Below are 9,863 nucleotides of genomic sequence, written 5' to 3'. Positions count from 1 at the left end.
GTGGTGGTGTGGTTGGGGGACTTGGATTGCTTGATGGGCTGGGTGGTCGACGAGACAGGGTTGGGGTAGGCCTTGAAGGTGTAGTCCGGGATGGGGGCCAGGTCGCTGAGGGGAGTAAGCTCTCTAGTCTCGTAGGCCGGCTTCTTCTTGATCTTGATCTTGGAGGGGCCGGCAACCGCGGGAAACTCTGAGCTGCCGTTGTGGAAGGGGCGCTTAGGCTCGCTGTTAGGCTCGGCCGTGATCTTGCGGGTATTGGCTTGGGTTTTGGGGCTGTCGATGGCACCGGAACGCTTCACGCCATTTTCGGCGTCCTTCGTAGCGCTAGCCTCAAGCTCATTCTTCTTCACTTCGCTGTTCTTGGACTCGCTCCTCCTGAAATCCTTGAGTTCGTCTTCGAGCTCCTTTTCTAGTTCTTTCTTCTTGCGCCCCTTCTTCTTGGGCTCGCTGTTTTGGGACTTTTCGGCGGCCTTTGATGCATGAACTTTGGAGGTTTCCGGGAGCGAAAACCCAACAGGGATAGGAGGATGGACTGGGGTCTCCTTCTGGGTGATGCCTGTGCCAGAGATGTTGTCGGAGCTTGCCAGGTCATCTTGTTCGATACTGCCATTTGACTTCTTGGCCGTCTGGATGAGGCGGTCCTTCTTGTTGGGCCTGGCCCGCTTAGCGCGTTTCGCGGTCGGTGATTGCAGGAGTTCGTCGTCGAAGGCACGTTTGGGCGGCCCGACAGTGGGTGAAGAGGGAAAATCCATCTTGTACTCTTGGTGACGGTCTAGGGCGGAACTGGGGCTGGGATCGGTATGCTCGTAATTTGTGGTCTTTGAAATGAAGTCGCTCGGCTCAGTTGCCAACGTGGATTGTTCCTGTCCCATTACTTGAGCGATTGAAAGAGCCGTATCAAAATCAAAATACAATCTTGCCGTGGATGGCGAGAGAAGAAATGTGTAAAGAAAACAGAAATTGATTGCAATTTTCGTTCAGGTTGATTGATTCAACGTGGTCACGATGAGTGAGTCCACTGCAAAAACTTGAAGAAAAAGGGTGGTGCTGAAATCAAGAAACTCGAAAAGAAAACAAAAACCGAGAGTGCAGAGACAAGTCGCTGGCCGTGGCAGAGAACGGAGTAGCGCAAGTTCAGGTTTTAGAGCGTGTTTCCCGCGAGCGATGTAAACAACAGTGGCCACCTTCAGATGAAAGCATTTGAAGCGGAAGCTACAAATTCGGAAACTGACAAAAAATAACTAGGTATTCTAACTGTCTATGCACATCACCCCCAACCCGTCAATTACTGTCAAGTACCAAATTCGGAAACAAGAGAGTTCGATCATCTGGTTGAAGCTATGATAGTAACACAACTACTAATGACAACTGCTAACTAATGGGACTTATGGAAGTAAATTATTTTCAGATCCATCAATCGAGTCGAGTCCGTGGGTATTTAAGCGGCTTAGTTCCGCATATGGTTTGTCATCGAAGTTCTCTATGATCAAGTAGACTAACCTAACATCGCCTTCAAAGGTGGTCGTTGGCGTTGCAAAGCAACTACACGTGGAGGGAAGACACCGCATCTTTTGACCGTTGGTTGCTTCCAAAACTTGTTCCAATTGGATCTCTTCACTGTCTCACTGCGCTGTTAAACCGCTACTTTTCGGAACGCCGGCAATCCTCTCGCGGTTGGTCGGGCAAGCAGAGGCGGCGTTGTCTGGTCCTGCGTTGGTTCGCCGTTGAAAGCGAAACTTGAAACATGTTCCCATTTCGGACTGGCTGTTTTGTCAAAAGGCTTATTTTGTTGCCAAGGCGGCGCAGAATCCATTCGGCCACGAGTTGGCCCCGCCAGAAATACGAATCCGCTAATCTCCTTTTAGAAGTCCCCGTATTGCTGCAGCCACACGGGCCAACGAGGAGACTCGATTTCACGCGCTCCCCGCAAGCACAGCCCCGTTGCCGTTCCTTTCGGTCCCTGGAATTTTGGAGCTGACATCGCGCTGGACAGAAAATATACCAAGCTTAACGTACATTTTCTGTCCAGTCCCGCCCGAGGTTCCCTTGTTCAGGGGAGTGCGAACCATCCGACTGGCGCCCTGGCCTGGCCAACAGCGGGAACAGAGCGGGCCTTACGTCAGTTTACGAGGAGAGACGGAAAAGAAAGGAAACCATCCTGCTCACCTTAACAAGATCTGATGAACCCGGAAACCGAGCCGCTCGGGTCTACAGCGTAGCGCCTCGAGCCACGACCGCCTCCCGCCGAAATCCCTCGATCGATCACCACATTCCACGACCCGAACGATCCGCCGATTATCTCGAACCCCTCCCCTCGCCAATTCGCCAACCTTCCCGACAGCCGGTGTGTCCCGGCCGAGTTTGCAGCGGAATACGATGAAAATGGGATGGACAACGGCGCCAAAGGCGACAGCGTTGCTGGGCGCCCTGCTGCTTGCAGCGCCCGGTGCGAGCGCGCAGGCGGCTAAGTTGAAGGTCGACCTTGATTCACCATGTGAGTGAGGAATTGTCGGGGTGTATTTTTTGAGTCGAATACTGGGGGTTCGCGCGGGACTGCTGCTAATATGCAAGAACCGCAGCCTCGATCAGGTCGGCCGCCAAGGTCGTTGCAGCCAACCTCATGACCTACTACCACGGAGACGAGCCCGGCCAGACCCCGGGTATCCTCCCCGGGCCGCCACCGGCGGCTCCCTACTACTGGTGGCAGGCTGGTGCCATGTGGGGCACCATCGTCGACTACTGGTTCTACACGGGCGACAACCAGTACAACGCCGAGGCGTTGCGGTCCATGGTGTTCCAGGCCGAGGCCCCGGTCAACGCCTACATGCCGCGCAACTGGACCGCCTCGCTGGGCAACGACGACCAGGGCTTCTGGGGCATGGCCGCCATGCTGGCCGCCGAGGTCAACTTCCCGAACCCACCCGAGGACCAGCCGCAGTGGCTCGCCCTCGCGCAGGCCGTCTTCAACACCCAGGTGGTCCGCTGGGAGACGGCCGACTGCGCCGGCGGTCTGCGCTGGCAGGTCGAGCACACCAACGGCGGCTACGACTACAAGAACACCATCGCCAACGGGCGTGTTCCTCAACATCGCCTCGCGCCTGGCCCGCTACACCCGGAACGAGACGTACGCCTACTGGACCGAGAAGACGTGGGACTGGATCGAGGCCCTGGGCTACATCGACAAGGACTACAACGTCATGGACGGCGGCCACATCCCGTTCAACTGCACCGACGTTAACCCAGTCCAGTTCTCGGCCAACGCCGCCATCCTGATCCACGCCGCCGCCGTCATGTACAACTACGTATGTCTCACCTCTTGTTTTCTTTTTCTTTCTAGCCCAACCCCGACCCAACTTACACCTGACCCAACTTATACCTGACCCAATTTACACCTGACCCAACTAACCCCGCCCCCAGACCGAAGGCAACGCGCGCACCAAATGGAAAGGCCGCGTCGCCGGCCTCCTCAACCGCACCGTCGAGCACTTCTTCCCCGACGGCATCATGATCGAGCGCGCGTGCGAGCTCGAGGACCGCGTGCAGTGCAACACGGACCAGCACTCCTTCAAGGGGTACATGCACCGCGCGCTGGCCACCGTCGCCGTGCTCGCCCCCTTCACCTACGACGACGTGCTCAAGACCCTGCGCTCCTCCACCGAGGGCGCCGTCACCTCCTGCCTGAGCGACGGCACCTGCGGCTTCCGCTGGAACACGGGCGAGTACGATAACGATGTGGCGGCGGGCCCCGCCGGCCAGCAGATGAGCGCGTTGGCCGCGCTGTCCACGCTGCTGATTGATCAGCAGAAGGTGTTGAATGGGCCGTTGACGAACCAGACCGGTGGTACCAGTAAGGGGGATCCGAATGCCGGGCAGAAGTTCCAGGGCTTGTCGCCGCCGAGGGAGATTACCGCGGGGGATCGCGCCGGGTCGGGGATTCTTACGGCGGTGGTGCTGGCGTCGTTTTTGGGGAGTGTCGTGTGGATGGGTATGTCGTGGTCGGAGTAGAGGGGGGGAGAGTGGGTTTGGGAGGGGTGGGTGGTTCGTTGCTTGGTTAGGGTAGCGCTTCCTTAGGGTATGGGGATGGATGGCGGGTTCGGCGGCTGGATGCGTGGGGTTTGTTTTGTGCGTTGAGCGTTGGTTAGCGAGCGACTGCAAAGCGAAGCGGAGCGGAGCGAAGCAATGCGAGGCAGGTAATGCTCGGCTGGGCGCCTATCCTTTTTTTTTTTTTACCTTTCCTACGGCGTTGGGACGGACATGTGCTTATATGTAGTACGATTATTGGCTTCGGGTTATATGTGGTTCGGATTCCTATCGAGTTCACTTCTTGCCTTGTATTGCCAGTTCGAAATAGATCTGGGTATTTTGCTTGTCTTGTGGAAGTGATGCGGTTTGCCTTGCTGGGTAGAGGTAGGTACCGACCACATAGGTAGGTCGGTAGCAACCGCGGTGTTTTACTCTGTTCGCTGTCTGTTTTACCCAACTTCGGCTAGCGTTTATACTGCCAAGGCTTTTACATGGGAGAAGAGATAGACTCTGTAGCATGAATCTGCGAGTTGTCCAAGATCTCGTGTTTTGGGCGAAGAGCAGAGGGAAAGCTCAAGATGTGTCACCCAAGTCCCTGTACCGCTTGCCTGGTTCCTGTCGGACACCTGAATAAGAGCACCGCATATACCCGTGGACCAAACACGAAGTGATATCAAGAAATCAATTCACAGTGAGCCAAGCCGTACGTGGTAAGCTAATCCTACACGATGCCCGCAGAGGCACGTTGGAGCAAACATGATGCCTTGATGAAACAAGATGTCCCAATCCTATATCATACCCCAGCCAAGTGAAGCAGTCCGTCGCCGTATAATCCTCATCCAGTTCATATGTGAGCCTCACTGGCAACTTCAAACTGGCCAAGTTGCCTATGACTCCGCCAACCAAAGCCTGACAACAATTACCACCCTTTAAGAAGGGAATCCCTCACGAGGCAAAGCGCCTATAAGCGTCGCCTCCGATACGCAGAGGGTGAACAGAGCGCACCAAACGTGCCAGTATCCCACAATATCCCGTCTCCATCATCACCCCCGGGTATTACATCTGTCTGGTATCAACCACGCCCGCGATTGTTCAAGCATGAACTCCATGATGAAGCAAAGCGCTCAGAGCCGTCGCCCCCGATAACCAGAGGGCGGATAGAGCGCTCCAAATGTGCCAATATCCCACAACATCCATGTCCCGTCTCCATCATTAACCACAGGTGTGATGTATCTATCTATCAACCAGGCTTGCGGTTTTCGATGCCCCCACCCATTAGAAAGTAGCGAGGCGTCCCTTAAGAAGACGAATCATTATCGTGATGTGAATGAGAAAGCGAATGTAGACGCTCGCCCTTGCAATACCGATCTTTGCCTGACGCAGCCGAGTCCACCTCCCACTCGTTGTCGTCCGTCGAGGCCGGCTCCTCATCATCCTCCCCGTTGGAGCTCTCAAAGTAGATGTGATGGGGATGCGGGTTATAGGACGCGTCGTAGATGTGGTGTGGATGCGGATTCTGCTGCTGCTGCTGGGTCAGGTTGTAGTGGTCCTGGTTCTGGCCCTGCTCGTCATCAGACGCACTTGACCCGTCCCCCTCCGAATCCGACTCTGCCTCCGCCTCCGACTCGCTCGTGGCAGGGTGCTCGATGTGCTCCCCTTCTCCATCCTCCACCCTATCCTCCCAGCTCCCGGGTGTGTGGGTACACGCGCACGCATCACCGTCCTACGATGTCGACTGCGTCCTGTCACAATCCCCCTCCTCCCAAGCCGCACGCTTACAACAACAGGGGCGGCTTTCGAGGTCCTTGATGCGCTTCACGAGCTCGGCAACAACCCTCTCATGCGCCGCCCGCTCCATCTCCAACGTGTCCACGCGCATGGCCAGCTCCGCCAAACACGCCTGCACCGGCAGCAGGTGACCGGTGCTGGGTGGTTCGGCATTGCCTCTAGCAGACGGGTCGTCCGAGCGCAGCAAGGCATCCAACGAACCCTCGACAGCGTCGGTGTCGGGGTTGCCGCGGAGCGGGGAGGGGTCGGTGGCGGCGGGCCCCGTCGCGCGTTGGGTCGACGGCTGGCGGTGGTGCTCGGCGCGGGGCGGGGGGGTCTGGTCGTCGGGAGGGGGGGCGGGGCTGGGGCCGGGGGGTTCGTCGTGCCCGTCTTCGATCGACGGGAGGATTGGCGCCGCTGGGGAGTGCGCCGGGGCGGGGTTGGGGTATGCCTTGCGGCGCTTGGGGTTGCGGCACTCGGGGGTCGGGGTCACCATCTCGTCTTGTCGTCGCTTGGCGGCCATGTGGTTGAGTCCGGGCCCGGTGGGCCGGAGGGGAAGGCGGCGGAAGGCGGCGGGATGGGCCCCCTGCTGCTCCGCGAACGGGTGGTTCGGGTCGCTGTCCCACCACCACGCAGGCGGGTAGCTCATCCCGGGCTGCTGCAGCACATCCCAGCCGGCCGCCGCCCATGGCATCAGGTCCGCCGCTGTGGTCGGTTGCTGGGCGGGGTGGTGGTGGGCGGTCTGACCCCACCAAAAAAGGAAGGCCGAAGGCGGGGCTGGGGCAACCGGCGGAGGAGGGAGCGCCAACGCGGCAAAGGTTGAAGCCACGAAAGTTGCCCACTCGTCCGCCAGGCTCGCGGCGTTGTTGGGACAGCCGGCGGCGGTTTGTAGGTAGGCCTCTCGGGCCCGGGAAAACAGCTCTGCGTTCTGCAGGAATTGCTCGAGTTCGATGCCGGGAACTCGGCAGGCGGCGTGCGCCCGCGACCAGAACTGCGGAGTGGCATAGGCGTCTCTGCAGTCGAGCATGGCCTGGAACACGAAGGCCACGTTGGTCGCCACGATGTGGCTGTAGTTGGGCTCCCACGGGTGCCCGAAGGAGGTGACGTCCGCCGAGTGGTGTTGGCGGTAGAGGGCGCGGATTTCCGACCCGGAAGTGTCGGCGAGGCCGAGATTGAAGTTGAAGCCGTCGAGCTCCCAGGACGGCTGGTACGGCCAGCGGCAGACTGACGGCACCATGTAGACCTCCATGAGGTCTGGATTGGGCGGCGGCTCCTCCGCAAGGTCTGGGCGGGGTGGCGAGTTGGTTGTCGGTAGTGGCTTTGAGAGTTGACTCTCAGCCGATCAGCTATTTGCAATCCGACTTTTCACCGACGCGATCGGGGGAGAGAGGGAGAGAGTGAGAGAGATGGGAGGAGGACATACACGGGTAATCCAGCAGGGGATACTGGACTTAATTCAGACCTTGCTTGGTGGTCTTGTTGGTTGTGGTCGAGGAGTTGAGGGTTGGTTGCTTAGAGGAATCGAGTTGAGTTCAGCAGCAGGAGTCTCCGATTGTCAATTGAGAGGGGACTATCCACTAACCCTCGTAAAACCTAACCAAGGCGTGCGGAAGATGGCGGAAGCTACGTGAGGGGCGTGTTGAAGATGAGCGGGAACGGGGATGTGAAGAGCGGGTCCGGGAGTGAATGATTCGGGCACAGCAAAGAGACTCAGGTTCATGATTCGGTAACACGGACTCTGGCTCACAATGTGAGCCCCTATGGCACCCCTTGCCACCCACCCCTCACAAGACTAAAAGAGATTCATAGGGAGCAATATGTAACCCTGCTTGACTAAGGACGGACATGACAACAACCATCTGAACATTGATGTCCGTCCGAGTATTTCTGTCTGTCCAAATTCAGGCAACAGCCGGAACTGTAGTCATTGTAGAAGGATGCGGAGGGGGTAGCAGAGATTAGGCATGAACTGGGTTTGAGCAAAGGCTTAAATTTGCGTTCTTTATCTCTGAACACCTTATACCTCCCAAAGTAAGAAAAGCTGCAAGGGTGTATTAGGATGTGAACATGGGGCCCTAGTCAATCCGATGCTGCAATTGGGACATTACTTTCGGAAGGCCAGAAGGAAGCCGTCGAGGCATCACTTGCGGCAGACCCACGGAAGCTCGAAGGCATTACTTTCGGAAGGCCCGAAGGAACGCATCGAAAAGCGGCCGATTCAGGCCACCGAGGCACGACGCCATGCAATTGCCGGGTCGCCTGCGGAACCAGCCAGTGGCTTGCGGTAAAGGGAGCACCATGGGTGGTGGATGAGAAGAACCGCTTGCCGGTCGCATCGATGTTGGTGGTTGGTCTCGTAACTCGGCAACTTTAAGACTTGCGGAAGATAGTCAAGGCTAAAGGTTTGCCAGTACTAAATGTATTATAGAGTCATTCTAAAGTGTTGGAGAGGGGGAGAGGGAGAGGGGGGGAGCATTGTTAAACCTTGAAAGAATGGATAGATACACTATAAGCATCTGGGGGAGATGAAGTAACTTTGCAATCAACTGAGTTTCATAGTGAATTCAATGGTATAGTTTATCAATGCAAGTTTATCGTCAATCTGACTTCATCGTCAGTTAGGCTGGTGCCATATGCTTTGAGACGAGACATGGGTTTTAGCATTATAGGTATTTCCTCCCAACAACCAACATCTCAAAAGAAAGGTGTAGAAATGGACCGATTCTGGTATTTGTTGTTAATTCATAATTATCATTAGATACCAGCTCTTCAGGTGCCCTAATCTTTTCCCGGAGTTACTTCACACCAATAAGTGCTGAGTGTGCCCCTTTCATGTGGTTGGCTTGTTGTTGGCTTTTATGTTGACATGTCTCAGGGGCTCAGGGGCGTGTCTAGGGGTGATGTTGGATGGTCCGTGCGGCACTTGTGGGTTTCTGGCTGCTTGGCACAAATCCCAACATCGGTGTTCAGTGCACCTTGCGAGTTGCGCCAGAGCCAGAACCAGACGAACTGGATTCACTCATTGGCATGCCAAATTGTCATTGCAATCATGGCGTCCACAACCAACGAAAAAGATCCTTGGAACCGGGATACAAAGAATAAATTTGAGGGGTGAGACTCACTTTCCTCTGCTGGACTGGCCTTTGCGATTCTCAACTGCTAATGTTTAAACACCTTTCTTTGTGTCGACAGCAAGGACAGAAGCGAGTTCCTTGACCCATGCCAGGAGGCTGCCGCACGCAGTATCAGGTGTCTGAACCGAAATGGTGGTGATAGGACTCTGTGCTCGGATTACTTCCAGTGAGTTATACCTGGCGTGGAATCTGCCCGCTGAGATAATTGCGTATGTAGCTAACATGGCATGGCAGGGCGTATCGGGACTGCAAGAAGTCTTGGGTATGCTCTCAGGACTGACCTCCTTCACTGATGCGTGCAAGACACTAACTTGTTCGGTCAGATAGAGAAGAGGAAGAAGGATAAGAAGGGGAGTTCTTTATTCTAATAGACTCATATACCCTTGCAGTTGGCGATTACGAGTCGACCTTGACCAAATGCTTTCCCTCGAGTATCCGAGAATCCGACTTTGGAATGGTACTCGCAAAAAAGAGCGTTGGTGTGACGGTTTCCAGTACTTACGTAAATGCATGGAAATGAAAGGTCAAGGGAGGTTTTGCTTGTTTGGTTGCGTTGCACACTACCTGTAATTTCTCATCTATCCTTTGGTCGATAAATCGCCAGACCAGAGCTTGAGCATGGAAGAGATCGGGTCAGCTTGTCTGACCGGACACGCCGGACTCACCTTGTGGGGACGCTCTGTGGAGGTGGGGTTGAGCGCACAGGCCACTTCAACCACCCCGCCATCGCTGATTTTGGGGCGTGAGTTGATGTGGGATGTTCGATTTGACACTTTTGCACATCAAGCTCGGTCCAGGAGACAGGTTGTGGAAGTCCGAGCCAGATCTTTTGCGTTGGGCCCACAGCTTCGAGAAACTTGGAGGCAACACAAAAAAAAAAAAGAAAAAGGCACCACCACGCCTTCCATCTGCTGCTCCTGCTGCTAGGATCCAGGATCGAGC

General features: G+C 55.9%; 4 protein-coding genes across 4 annotated transcripts in view; 2 read left to right on the top strand and 2 right to left on the bottom strand.

Moving 5' to 3' along the window:
- Positions 1 to 749, bottom strand: part of CHGG_10943 (uncharacterized protein) — a gene marked incomplete at both ends in the record, with an annotated part of 1,524 nt that extends 775 nt beyond the window's left edge. The window contains one exon of the mRNA XM_001226209.1: positions 57 to 749. Within this exon, the coding sequence (XP_001226210.1) occupies positions 57 to 749 (693 nt within the window). The remainder of the gene's footprint in view (positions 1 to 56) is intronic.
- A 1,630-nt stretch (positions 750 to 2,379) lies between these two features.
- Positions 2,380 to 4,002, top strand: CHGG_10942 (uncharacterized protein; the record flags this gene model as incomplete). Its single annotated transcript, XM_001226208.1, has 4 exons — positions 2,380 to 2,491; positions 2,577 to 3,121; positions 3,183 to 3,299; positions 3,415 to 4,002. The coding sequence occupies 4 exons, from the start codon at positions 2,380 to 2,382 to the stop codon at positions 4,000 to 4,002; spliced, it is 1,362 nt and encodes a 453-aa protein (XP_001226209.1).
- Positions 4,003 to 5,317: 1,315 nt separating this feature from the next.
- Positions 5,318 to 7,715, bottom strand: CHGG_10941 (uncharacterized protein; the record flags this gene model as incomplete). Its single annotated transcript, XM_001226207.1, has 4 exons — positions 5,318 to 5,705; positions 5,757 to 7,105; positions 7,370 to 7,579; positions 7,707 to 7,715. The coding sequence occupies 4 exons, from the start codon at positions 7,713 to 7,715 to the stop codon at positions 5,318 to 5,320; spliced, it is 1,956 nt and encodes a 651-aa protein (XP_001226208.1).
- Positions 7,716 to 8,653: 938 nt separating this feature from the next.
- The window catches only part of CHGG_10940 (uncharacterized protein), a gene marked incomplete at both ends in the record, with an annotated part of 4,177 nt that continues 2,967 nt past the window's right edge, over positions 8,654 to 9,863 (top strand). Inside the window, 3 exons of the mRNA XM_001226206.1 lie at positions 8,654 to 8,898; positions 8,980 to 9,087; positions 9,156 to 9,183. Coding sequence (XP_001226207.1) covers positions 8,654 to 8,898; positions 8,980 to 9,087; positions 9,156 to 9,183 — 381 coding nt within the window. The remainder of the gene's footprint in view (positions 8,899 to 8,979; positions 9,088 to 9,155; positions 9,184 to 9,863) is intronic.

The sequence above is a fragment of the Chaetomium globosum genome, genomic scaffold (assembly GCF_000143365.1).
Source record: "Chaetomium globosum CBS 148.51 scaffold_8 genomic scaffold, whole genome shotgun sequence".
Classification (NCBI taxonomy): domain Eukaryota; kingdom Fungi; phylum Ascomycota; class Sordariomycetes; order Sordariales; family Chaetomiaceae; genus Chaetomium; species Chaetomium globosum.
The sequence above is the reverse complement of the archived record's forward strand: the minus strand, read 5'-3'. Positions and strand labels throughout refer to the sequence as shown.